Source organism: Sinohyriopsis cumingii, chromosome 1 (assembly GCF_028554795.1).
Source record: "Sinohyriopsis cumingii isolate HCF-2022 chromosome 1, ASM2855479v2, whole genome shotgun sequence".
NCBI lineage: Eukaryota > Metazoa > Mollusca > Bivalvia > Unionida > Unionidae > Sinohyriopsis > Sinohyriopsis cumingii.
Genome location: NC_142961.1, coordinates 131,277,807 through 131,292,017, shown reverse-complemented (window position 1 = coordinate 131,292,017; position 14,211 = coordinate 131,277,807). Strand labels below are relative to the sequence as shown.

Below are 14,211 nucleotides of genomic sequence, written 5' to 3'. Positions count from 1 at the left end.
ATAAGCATACCTAATATTTCCATCGTTTGTTCCATATTTGATGTGATTGCAAATAGCCTCGAACATTCCTCTCGCAGTGGTTACATGACGAGCATCGAACAACTGAAAAAGTCGAAAATATGTTTCTTGGTCAGATATGTTTACATATTGAAAAGTATCTATGGAAGACACCCGATATTACAGAGGACGCTACAAGGACCACGCCATGTTTACCCTTAGTGGACTAGCGTCGTTTATATTAAGGCGAAATATAAAAGTGAATGCAGAAGCGATCGCTAAATGGTGTTCTATATCGCGGTAGAATTTATATGGATTATTCGTGCAATATTTGATATCGTGTTACTCTTATCTATAAAATGTGCTTCATTATACACACCGTTTGTTCCAGCAAACAAGCAATTAAAAGTAAAAGAAAAAATATAATCTGAATTCGATATTTAGCTAATTAACTGGCTTTAACATTGCCAGCAAATATTAGCGATTTCAGAAATGGTGCTTAGGTGCGGAAGTACTGGACATTGAACATAGGAAAGAACATGAGTTCAGAAAATCATGTAACAGTGACCTGCTTTGTAAGAACGGCTTCATATTGATTATGCTACATACCATAACAAGCTTAACATCATTGCTGGTAACATTAGTCTTATTGGTACAAATACAAATACATTACAAAAGTGTTCGCAAATGCGTATTCCAGACGTTTTTGTTCAAATCACGTTTAACATATTTAGTTTTCGTTCCGCTCCCGTGTTAACCTTCAATATTCGAGCTGAGTAGGTTATCCATAATATATAGAGGAAATTGCTTATTTCCATGTACATCGAATTGTGTTAGTGTTAAACATATACATAAGGACAGCTGAATAATAGTAGCATAATTTCCCCGTCATTTGATAATAAAATTGTAGTGTTATAAAAGGTAAAGAGTTAAACCGTTCCACAGATAGTTTAGATGTCAGTGGCTTATACAAGCGTCATATATGACGTATTAATGTGTACTTTGTCCCAGAAAAATGAAAGTTGATGGAAAATATTGTAATGTACATGTATTTGCCTAATTGTTCGGCATGCTAGCGGACAATTAAGTGGTCACAGCTACAGAAAACACTTAGCGGAAAAAATATTGTTATAAGTCTCTTCTCTATTATCTTTCTGTCAGTAATGGCGAAAGTCTGCATGCATATGTGTATGTATGCAGGTATGTATGGTAGCTAAGCAGATGTAATTTTAACATACCTGAAGTTTGGACCACTGAATCCGGCCGATACACCTGGGTGCGTTTCTCCACGCAGTCTTTGCTCCAAAAGTTAGCTCATCTAATGTCAAATCGTATGTGCCCGTGTTTTCAATCGAATTGAGGACATCAGCCCAGCGCTTTTCGTGGGCAATTTTATCTTGTCTGTTAGGAAAAAAGAAAGACAGCATGAAAGGATTAGCATTATTCTGATTTTTATTTCCTTCACTTGTGTTCTTAGTTTATTTGTTTTGTTTAGTTTTTTTTTCGATCCAGTTGGTCGTCTGTCTAAACTATAAGTCATCACAACTTGATGGCTATTTATAGCTGATTTTGTGACGAAGGACTCATAACCTACTGTCACGGACTTGACATTTGGAAAAGCCAGCCCGGATTGACGCCTCTCTGTATTCCTGCGAAAGGCATATAGCTTCAATTTCCTTGGTATAAAAAATCCAATAAATATGTTAAAATTGTTTTCAAACCAACCACCCAATCAACTCTTAGTCTCAGACTGAAAGCTTTCTCTAAATAATGTATTGACCATCCTCTTGTTCTAAACGAAGTTTTGGATTTCGAAAATTATGACGAGGTATTTGACGCATTTTCGACATGCGAAGACAATGCACAATACTTTATTTAAAGAGCGTTTGCAATTTCATAATGAGAAACAAGGCTCGGTAGAGCTGTTTAACCGGCTGCATACATTAAAATAACAAGTAACTTGAATAAGCAAAATTACACACATGCAGGCAGTTAATTATATAAATTCATTAGCTTATACAAAGACACACATGCGAATACAATACACATATACACATATTAAAATCAATTCATCCATCCATCCATAAATGCATGCATACATACATGCATACATGCATACATACATACTTGCATGCATGCATACATACATACATACACTCACATACATACATACATACATACATACATACCTGCGTGCATGCATGTATGCATGCATGCATACATACATACATACATACATACATATACATACATACTTACTTGCTTGCATGCATGCATGCATCCATCCATCCATGCATGCATACATACATGCATACATACATACATACCTACATGCATGTATACATACATGCATACATACATACATACATACACACACACACACATACATACATACATACATACATACATGCGTGCATGCATGCATGCATGCGTACGTACGTACGTACGTATGTACGTACATACATACATCCATACATCCATCCATACATACATCCATACATACATACATACATACATACATACATACATACATACATACATACATACATACATATACGTCTTAGCATGCAGGCAAAGTTATATGCAAATGTCCTATTGAAAAAGTTTTTATTAAACTTAAAAATAAAATGTCAATTAGTTACATAAATTAATGACTGTTCTATATATTCCAAGCTCTCCACAGTCAACGCCAATAGAATTTATTTTTCAGAATTGATGAGTAGCGATTTGAATGAAAGAAACGTATGGGAAAAAACTGCCAGATTCTGACTCAAACTTGTCTGTTTTCTATGCTTGGAATGTCGGATTTCCTCTTACCTTTTAAAGTTGGCATAATACTGATCTATAAAATCTTTTGCTTGGTAGATGAGTTCCTTTTTGGGTCGAGATGTTCTTGGGGGTCTGTTTAAAGGAGCTATCATCATGGACCCTATACACCGTTCTGCCGTGCAGCATATGTCCTGAAATCCAGATGTAATATGTATATATACGTATATGGATAGGGCTTAACGGCGCATCAGCGAACTCACATACATATATCGAATTTAATATAACTTTCTATGTATTGGTTCTGAAAGGGGCTAATTCATGCGTCAAAGTTTACCCTTTAGAATCGGCGAAAACATTTCGTATCCTATACTTAGCGATCTTCTCCTGAACGGAGTTCCAGGATCCAAAAGTTTCATTTCGGTCGTGTTTTTATTTTCTTGAATCTATTCTACCTATCAATGATTCAGATCAATTATCTATGTTTAATATAAACTGCTGATCATTGCAGAATATCCAAAATATGTCATATAGTCATGAAACAGCTGTAAATCGGCATAATGTGTTGCGTTGATAATCTCCTTAATTCGACCTTGAGAAGACATAACTACGTTTTCCTACTGCCAACTTCATGAATCAATTGTGAGCATGACATTTGTTTCTTATCCTTGACTTTGATGAAAGTCACGCGTGAGTTAGCTCTCACAAAGCGACAATTGCAGAAGTGGTCCGATCATCACTGTTAGAAATATCTCCATCGCAAAACTCGAATCTGATAAGACATGGCATCAAATGGATGGCATTTCGTGACAAAAATGTCGCACATGGAATAGAAGTCCTAACAATCCGAACATCGCTGTCAGTATTAACCAGTGATAACCATCTTCTGCTGGCGCATTTTTCTACGCTCCGCAGCGAGCAATATAATAACCAGACGAAATATTTATAATGAATCAATCCTCAATCCTTAGTTTTCTCTAACGATATACAATCATTATAATTAGATAATTCCCTTTGCCAGATAATAATTACTATTCCGCTTAGTGGAAAATCCAGCCAAGGGTAGTGTTAGCTTAAGGCGTTCACAAAATTCGTCATTTGTCAATCAAACACACTAAAGTATTAAAGACTTCGGAATGGGAGCTAACTCGTTACAAACTGTATGTTATATTTGTGATTCGGTCATATTTCCACTCGTTCATATTACAGCTCAATATACCTCTCAATTAGACTATGTTACTGAAATGGGTGACTCAAGTTTATAAATATCAAACCGCCCTCTATTACAGCATACTCTACTTCACCGAAACTATATCCAAAAGGTTAAAGCATAACATAGTGCTTTACACAAAAAGAATTTTAATCTGGTCATAGTTTAAAAATATAAAACTCCAATTGCTGGCATATATTTTCCCGAAAGTTGTTTCATTGAAAAATCTGATTTTAGCTAAAAATCATGCTAGTCAAAAGCAGTATTAGAAAGCGCTCTTGCAGATTAATGGTTGTCGTTTAGTATTAACTGTTATTTAAAATACTGCATCCGCTCTATATATGTCCTAATTAATAAGGACTTAATCTGGAACATCCTGTCTCTGGATAAACCTATTGATGATAGATTTGCAACATAATTATAATATGGATGTAGATATAGGTATACATTTGTCTCAATATTACTGACAACACCAATGTGGAACCCATTGTGTTAGTCTGCTCGGAAGTGTACACTTACAATTTCCTCACATAACATTTCATCATTGTCAGCATCTGCACCGAGTGGAAATTCATAGACATTATTTAGTTTAATATTACTTCACTAGTGAAGTGTATGACAGTGAAACAGGAAAGAATTAAAGAGATGGGGGAGAAAGAAAGGGAGAGTAAGAGAGAAAGAATACCTCTAATGCCTTCATATGTAGGGTATCCATATATGTAGGTCTTTCATTTGCCGTATTTATCAACTTCACCGCCTTCTGGGGAGCATTCGCAGAGGTGTATAATCCTCTTCTGTCCTTTGGCAAATCTGGAAAATGTCCGCCATCCAATTCTAACAGTTTAGTTTTGTCATCATCATTGTCCTCAACATATCCGTGGTTATCATTGATATGGCGATGCAAATTCCTCTTCTGTCCCTCAGTCCTCGAACTATGACCAATGATATATTTAGCCTCAATCATGTCGTCATTATCTTCCCTTGACGAACAAAATGTTCTCTTAATTCTTGACATTAACGTTTCAGGCGGATTGATCGGTTTTGTAATTCGCACAGTTTTTGGTTTGCCATCTTCACCAAAACGCGTTTCCAGATGAGCCGTGTAACCATCTTGACATCGAAGCAGCAGAACGACCTGGGACGAGACTGGGATTGATCTGAGAACGATAGCTGCTTCTGCAAATGACTTGCCCTGAAGGCTAATGTCATTCACCTTGACCAGTACATCCCCAATCTGCACCAAACCACTTTGCTCCGCACTGCCACCCCTAACAAGACCAGAAATTACTAGACACGAGCTGTTCTTGTCGCTGTGTAAATAAAATCCCAGTTCATCAAGCGGCTGTTTGATAAGTGTCACCTGTATAAGACCTGCGAATAAGATGTCGTTTTCCATTCTGTCGCTGATACGATCAACGATTGAACATCTTCCTATGTCCTGAACATTATTTCCGGCGCAGTCTGAATTGCAATGTAATTTGAATTTTCGTCTTTAGGGTGATGTGTGTAGAAACTGCAGCTCTAAAAATGAAGGAATAATGTTATTGTTTCGCACCATCTCTCTTCGAAGAGTGTGTTATTGTCTGAAATACAAATTACACCAAAGCTTTGTTAGTTTAACATAATATTTCTAGTGTGTATAGTGCGACATATTTTGGAGTAGATATTTGCTCGTATCTGAAGTTTGACAACAACATATCTAAGATCAGGATACTTAAATTAAAGCTGTATATTGGCCCTATTGCAGTATTGCTATTAAGGAGGTTCTACATACAAACACCTCTCTCTCTCTCTTTATATATATATATATATATATATATATATATATATATATATATATATATATATATATATATATATATATATATATATATATATATATATACAAAATATATTGTGAACTGGATCCATTTGATCGCATGGCACGGATTTAATTAAGATTAATACAGAATGGATGTTTATAAAATGTAAAGAGCTAACATTTTAACCAGCCGAAATGTTTTAGCAAATGTCAGATTCACAACTATGTTGGAGGAAAATTTTGGAAATTTGCAAGCTTTTAAAATCCTCCTATTATGAATCTGGCACACCTTGGCGCCTGTGCAATGTTCTGGCCAGGAAAACATTTGTATGTGTGCAGATGACCTGTTGAAGGATAAACTGAAAGGAGCGGTGTAAAGGAGGATAATTTATCACGGAAATGTCAAAGGTGTAAATGTTCCTTATGGAAGTTAAAGAGCTATTTTGAAAACCTATGTGGTTTTTATTGTATAATATACTCGTAGTGGTTAACTATTTTTCTTACACGTAGCGTGAATATATCCCAAGCTTGGGAAGGATTAGTTCAACCATCAATTCATACACCAAAAAAATAAATATAATTACAACCAAGTAATGACCATACACGGGAAGGACTTTTCCATGAAATAGATAACACTTAGTATTCATATCTGAATTAATTAATACATTCTTGAAAATGAAGATCTTGATAAACAGACATGGCTTGAGCAAAATCAATTTAGGTACAGTCATACATGCGGACATGGTCCATATGTCAGTTCGTCTTCGCCTATAAACTTTTTGTCGTAATGATTTAATGTATATGCGTGTATGTGTTTTTGAGTTAGAGATTGTTCTCTCTTTATCTTTATCCTTCTCTCTCTCTTTCTCTCTCTCTCTCTCTCTCTCTCACACACACACTCTCTTGCTAAATCAGTGAAAGTTTACCAAACTTTGCATAAAAAGGTTACAACGCACCTTGGGCAGTACATCATCTTATCCGTATTAAAGAAAATGAAATCCCAAGGAAAGAAACAAAAGCAGCACATATGTAGGAGGTACCTTTTTCATGATTATGTTTAATGTAGCCAAGGCTGTTTCCAAACAAAAAAGTAAAGTAACAGAGGCTGGAAAATATACTGAACTTCTTGTCTTTACTTATGCAGCCGGAGAGACATTAGACTTTATTGCCAAATAGGACAGAACATTTGAAGATTTCTCATCTCTCTCTCAAATCTAGTGTTGTAATGCAATATTATGAAGTCACAATGACACATGTAATCACAATAAACCAACACTGAAAAAGAAATACGATTTCAAGCGTAGAAGAAACACATTAGAAAATTATATCATATTGCATGAAGTACAGATCCAACACATTTGATTTTATATTGGTAATGACATGATCACATATGTTTCAATTTTAACGTCTTCAATTATACTCGTATTTGTTAGGCGCAATATAAAGCAACAGTTGCAGTGGTAGTGTTAGCGTATCCAGATGATAACGTCTTGAAAATAATAACAATTAGTGTTACATAAGTTATTTAGTTAAATAGAAGACGATACACGGACTATAACCAAACAATATAATTAAGCATACAGGGAAATTTGCATACTATTGTAGCTTTTGTCACTTCACAAGGGAGGGTGGCGACTTGCATAGATACTTACTCAATTATCCATGCGCAAAATAATTTCTTTAAAAACGAATAATACCTTATGTCATATTATTGTTAGTATGCACTTCCTTTAATCCTGCACAATGCATATCCTGAAAGTAATATAACTGTATCATCCTTACCTTTGATATGTGACGGCATTTTTATCCAGAAAAGGAGAAAATAAGATCGGTCAATTGAAACGCTGCATCCATTATTAAACAATCTGGCACTACGTACCATAGAGTTATAAAAAATCTAATTATTACATGAACAAAAATGCCGTTCTATCAAACTGAGACATAATTGCTAATTAAGTACATATATAAAGCAAGATATTTCTTAAATGTGCGTCATCAAGTATTATTATGTTATGATACCCTTCCGACAGTTCGTCTGTTGCCTATATAGATTACGTATAAAGACCCCTTGCTCTCCATCACCTACTGTTATTAATCTTTGTTAATTTGTCCAAGCACATTCCTGGTGAACTATTAAAGTGATCTTGGTCAAGGCCATAGACCTTGGTCAATGTGTCCCAAAATATATCAGATAAGGCTGCTATCGAAAGAATACCGATTTGGAGGTAGAGGAATTGATAGCACATGCATAAATTCTAGTAATTCATATTTTGCTGTAAGTTTGAATTATTTCCCTTTGATGTATATTTTATGGAATAAATTTATATTTATGAATAGTGTATGTTTATTTAGATTGCTTTGTCCTGTCACATAACTTAAGCCCCTAAAATGTAGTATCTGTTTCATAACTTCTTATGAATCTGGAAATAGACACTTCAAAATCGTCAAAGAACCCTCGTTAAAAGAAATAACATTAAACAAAACTAAACATGTGTTCACCGTGTTTCTCAACATCTTGTAACTCGTACGAAGTGTCATGCAAATGAAACAGATAGTTAAATCATGAAAGTGAGAATACAAAATGCATTTTAAAAGTTGAATAAATCAGGTGCAGTTTGCCTGGCAGAGCATATGTGGTGTCCCAAGTTACTTAGCTCCAACCCTACATGGAACATGATATGATACATTATATATAAACAAGGTAGCGAAATATTACCCAAACGAAAATTCATGATGATAAGAATCATGGATAAAAATATATCATTGCGTTTTTAAAAATTAAAGGCTACATATTTATAGCCGTTGTTTGTAAGGTCGTGTCGACAAATAAATTTTGTACATGAAATATTATCTCGTCGGTTTTATTAACAACCTTTAAATACGATTATGGAAGGTTAATATTAATGATGAGAACAGTAGAAAAGATAACACCTTAATGATTATCTAATAAACATATTTAAACAATTATGCAGCTCATCCTTCTCTCATTTCGAAAAATAAGACAATATCAGAGGTAACAATACGCGTCAATAAATCGCCGATTTAATGCAAATGGGAATTTTTGTTTCAAAACACGCGTTTAACACAACTTCAACCATTGCTCTGTTTTCACTTGAGTCTTATTTTTTTAGTAAAATATATTCCTTAAAATCATTGAATCAAAGTCTTCAAATGTGATGGAATATTTATGATCACAACATACGCAGCTGACAACGATACAATTTACTTTTGCAAATTAATACGCATTAACTTGCTGAAGCACTTGTTCTAAGTTGGGTTAAGTATTCTCGGAACGTTGATCCATCGTGTCCATTCACGCTCTTTGAATCACTCAGTGGAAGTTTCTGTTCTAGAAAAGGGAATTTAGTTATCTATAATACACTTTTTATGACATGTCAGAGTTTGTTTCATTGTGTTCTTGCTATTGTGTTACTAATGTATATGTAAGAGAAACGAGGAAAGCGATTGCCCCAGACACCTACTCCGTACATTCTAGGAGTCTGCCTTTTAGTTTCCCACAGCGGCCAATCGATGTCGGCGCATATTTTAAAGTTGTGTTAATTGACCCCGTGAAAAAAATGTGCATACTCCACCAACCTTTTAGCATCTATATTTCTTTAAATCTGGCATGTTCCATATTGAACAAACAATGTTCATGCTTTGAAGTAAACGTATATTATTATCATACGTCTAACGCCATTAAGTGATATGAGTATCAGCATGTGCAAATGAATACAATTATGTTTGCCCAGTTATTTTAATTTATATCAGAAAGTTTGATTATCATAATTAATTGCTTCATGTGTTTTAAAGAAAATGTTATCTAATAAAAAATTACTTAATAAATATTCAAATTTTATATCTTGGGAGAATAAGTAAAGAAACGTGTATGGTCTTTAAAGAAAATATCACTAAGGAGTCGTATCAACTCTTAAAACTAATGTATGTGTATTAACATCTTGCAGATTTAAACAGAATTCATTACTTGCAGACAATGGTATTTGTCTCACTCTCATTGTAATAATAATGATGATACTACTACTACTACTACTACTACTAATAATAATAATAATAATAATAATAATAAGACTAATAATGATAAGAAGAATAATAATGGGAAGATACATAAGTTGAGAAGATTGCTTCCTCCATGACATTTAAAGCACAGCATAACCATTAGCAGCAATGTAACGAACATATACTACATACAGTATGATGCCCATTAGTACGCAAGTGCAAATCTTAGTACGTTCTCGGAAAATACCATGATTTGAACGAGTCGTTTATCAGTATTATTATCATACCCATGTATGTATTCTATAATATGTGTGTATGTGTGTGCGTGTGTATGTATGTGTGTGTGTTTTGGGGATTTTTAAAGTTGTTTTAAATTTTGTCAGCAATATATATATACCATGTCAGCAATCTGGTAGTTTATAGTGAGCCCTTGGGCATCATGCCACAGACAAATAAAATCGTAAACCAGCCAAATCACATTATCCTGACACCAGACCGGCCAGACCTAACACTAAGCTCTTAATACTGAGCTAGTACCATTTTTATGTCTTTTGTATAAATCAATCGGGCTTTGAACGCATGACATTCAGCATCCGAGGCGGACGCTCTAACCACTTGGGTCACCAGAGCGTTATCATAATGATGAAAATGGTATTAATGTCATTACTATTATTATTATGATTATTATGATTAGTAGTAGTAGTAATAGTAGTAGTAGTAGTAGTATTACAACAATTTTAAATTGATTAAAATTACCGATAACTACAACAACAACAAAAGTCAATTCATGTACAGCTGGTCAAAATTCATTCCAAACTACATCTCTTTGTTTTATTGAAATTCGCAGAGAATATGTCATTGCACTAAAACTATCTTTTCATTCTCCGGTCGCTTACACATCGCACAAAGCCAGCGTTCTTCCTTGTAGAGCTGCGGCAAAACTAGCTGGGTAAAATGTACAATATATGTGGCTAATTTGTAAAGGGCTAAGTCGTACGTACATAAAAATATTCTTGCCTTTGTCAAGGTAGCGTTTTCAAATCATGCAAAAGCGACTATAAATGTTCAGTGATGGAGATAAGTCTTCATAAAAGGTGCATCTTCTCAAGCATGTTAAAAATGGTGTGGTTACATGCATATATATATATATATATATATATATATATATATATATATATATATATATATATATATATTAGTTTAATAGATCAGTTTTTCTTAATCATTATCTTTCACGATTTCTTATTGAAATAGCAAACCAGGTAGCGGAGTCAGCGTATCTTATCACAATTAGTAATTGTATAAATTATCTGACTACATGAACGTAGTCAATGTAAAGCAAAATTCAAAATAAAATCGAGTTGTCCGTAAAGTACACTATTGGATCTAAATTAATGAATTAAAATAAAACGCTTTCAGGAGATAAAGATTTATGATTGAGTTAGATCAGAAAATAAATACAGAGAAGCTATTGACTTACTAATTCATTTTTGTGTCCACGCAGCACATCTGATTTTCTTGTGGCACAATTCGAAAACCTTAAAGAAAGGCTTTGGCTGGCAAGCTCAGCTGATCAATGCTTTATAAGCGGAACATCTCTTCATTTTGATAGGTGCACGTCCTGCAAACTAGGTAGACGTCTTCGCAGAATGCACACCATCAAAATACTCCTCTGCAATGCCTCTTTTTCATAGCAACACAACATTTCGCACCTTCCGACCCCCCCCCCAAAATAAACAAACGGTAATAATCTTTGCTTGAGAGCTGGATTATTTTTTTTTCTCCACTTAGAAATGTGTAAAAGATCGGTTTACCCTTCTAAAATGGGTCAATATGTCAAACGGTTCCTTTTTCTCCAAAATAGAATATAATGACTTAACAGTTGTTGACATATACATAGTAACATGGTTCCACATATATGTCCTGATCAATATTACAACCTTTACAAATTAGAAACTCTTAGACCAATTAATGGGAAGAAGGACAGAAAAATTGGCAACAATCGCAAGAACAATTACAACAACAACAACAACAACAACTACTACTACTACTACTACTACTACTAATAATAATAATAAACTATTATATATATATATATATATATATATATATATATATATATATATATATATATATACCTATTTCACTAAATAAAGTCAACCTGTTCGAAAAACAAATTAGGTTATATGAATATACCTCTCTGCAGTTGATATCATTACCAGTTTGTTTCAGGTCCTAATCTGTGATGTTATGTTTCGATTGTTGAACAAATACTATGACAAAGAAAGAAATGGTGCGAAAGATAAAGAAGAGAAAAAGTAGCACGCACAGGAAATCATAACAACACACTTTATTGTGTCATTGCAAGTATAAGAATAACATAATCATCATAATAACAAAACTAATACTACATGATTAATACGGTAAAAATATACAGGTGTTACTCTTAATAAGTTCTTTAAATATCTCAGAAGCCATAATGGGGTTAGGTTATTCATGTTAAATCTGATTATCATACAGACAAAGATTGTAATAATAAGAATAATAATAACAATAATAATTATAACAATACATATTATTATAATTAGTTTATTTATTATTATCATTATCATTATTATTGTTATTATTATCATTATTATTATTATTAATACTGTAAATGAATTGAATTTTGTCACAGTTAAAATTTAAAGACATCTATTGTATTTTAAGTGGACTAAAACTCACCAAAAGAGTCATCTATCTGCTCTGTCAGGGTCACAGAAAATCTGTAATTAAATAGAACATACATTTTTTGGCAGACATGCAGGATACGGCGTGTTAATACACCTCAGAAAGTTAATTTTGGTTCCACATTTTGATGATACACAAATAATGTGCTGACATGTCTAATATATGAGCCTACGTTTGTTAAGATAAAGCCTTACAAACCTTAGTGGAGACAAATTTTCATGACTTTATCAGCATCTCATTTTCCAAACATGCAAATGATGTGATGCGGCTTGTATAATTACTTCGATGGCAATGGAGGAGGTACCGTATTGCCTAGCTAAAAAAAACCAACCTAGATTTCTCTTACACAGTATCGGATCTGATCTTAGTAAAAACATAAATTAATAGAATCGGTGCTGTGTTGATTCATTGATTAACGATAGGTTGAAATACATCAATAGATAAATAAGCAATTAATTGAATAAATGCATTAAATCAGTTAAAAGATTACATTTTTAATCAACTCATTTGTTCTTATGGTAAATTGCTTTGATTGATACTCTTAATTTAAATCTGCATTTATAGTGGTTCATTCTATAGGTTTTAACTAAAACTATTCACAGATAATCTCTACTCCAGGGAGAACATTCCCTTGTTGCACAGAAACGCAGATCTGTATCCTAATAATTTTTCGACCGTCTGCTCAAAAACGAAACATGCATGAAAATTAATCTTAGTCCACAATCCTCTTTTTCGTGTTTTTCTTTAAAAAGAACACAACAGTTATTGAATTTTAAATGATAAAAGGTAAATGGAAGGTCGTTAGGTATGTGCACCACTTGTATATTAGGCAGCGTGATACACTTGTATATTAGGCAGCGTGATATTGCGTATTTTCTGTATCAAATTTGTTTCCTTAATGAATTTTATACATCTTTTTCAGACATTTGTTCAATTTAAAAAATAGTGTATAAAACGTTTGCAAAATGAGTTGAGTATTTATGTAAGCTGGTACGCCAAAATAACACTTGGGGAGAATAATATTAAATGATCGTTGCAACTAATGATGTCGTTCCAGCACCATCCTATTGTAGTCTTTTTTGCGGAAACTTCAGTCTTGCAAATCATGCTATTATTTAAGAGGACAGAATAAGCCAATATTAACAGAATAGGCCAGATATGTACATCATAAACTAATCATCCAAAATCAGAACGTGTTTCGTCCCTTGTTAGATTGGTTCACGTCCCTTGTTAGACTGGTTCATTTTTTGGTATGTTCAATCATGTGTCACACATGTGTGCAATCCAGTATGTCAAACATCCTAAGTTTGGAGCCATACGTGTTATTCTGCTTTCCATATGAAGAAATGACACACATATTAGCACAGTTATTTGTTATCTTGTGCAGACTCGAACATATAATCAACTACGTCATTAGCGATGGCGACGCCTTTTCTTTAGACCAGAGGATTAGAATGTGAAACACGCATGCTGGTTTGAAATAAATAAGTATATATACAATAAAATAATCTGTGTAAATGCCTACTTTGCTAAGCTGTAAGTACACACCATGTTGGGTCATATTCTTCAAAGGAGGTGCTCCTTGTATGGATTGCTTTTGCTAAAGATAAGCGGAAAAGGGATCATTACAGGTTCGTACATAAAAATCCTAAATGAATTATCGTTTTGCTTTATTTGTTGATTCAAAGGT

At 33.7% G+C, this 14,211-nt stretch overlaps 1 protein-coding gene across 1 annotated transcript in view; it reads right to left on the bottom strand.

The window, feature by feature from the left end:
- LOC149807871 (nitric oxide synthase 1-like) overlaps positions 1-11,414 on the bottom strand; it is a 31,615-nt gene extending 20,201 nt beyond the window's left edge. Inside the window, exons 1-5 of the mRNA XM_089961748.1 lie at positions 11,272-11,414; positions 4,659-5,556; positions 2,815-2,957; positions 1,236-1,398; positions 11-102 (exon numbers count right to left, since the gene is read on the bottom strand). Coding sequence (XP_089817874.1) covers positions 11-102; positions 1,236-1,398; positions 2,815-2,957; positions 4,659-5,369 — 1,109 coding nt within the window. The 5' untranslated portion in view covers positions 5,370-5,556; positions 11,272-11,414. The remainder of the gene's footprint in view (positions 1-10; positions 103-1,235; positions 1,399-2,814; positions 2,958-4,658; positions 5,557-11,271) is intronic.
- Positions 11,415-14,211: the final 2,797 nt, after the last annotated feature.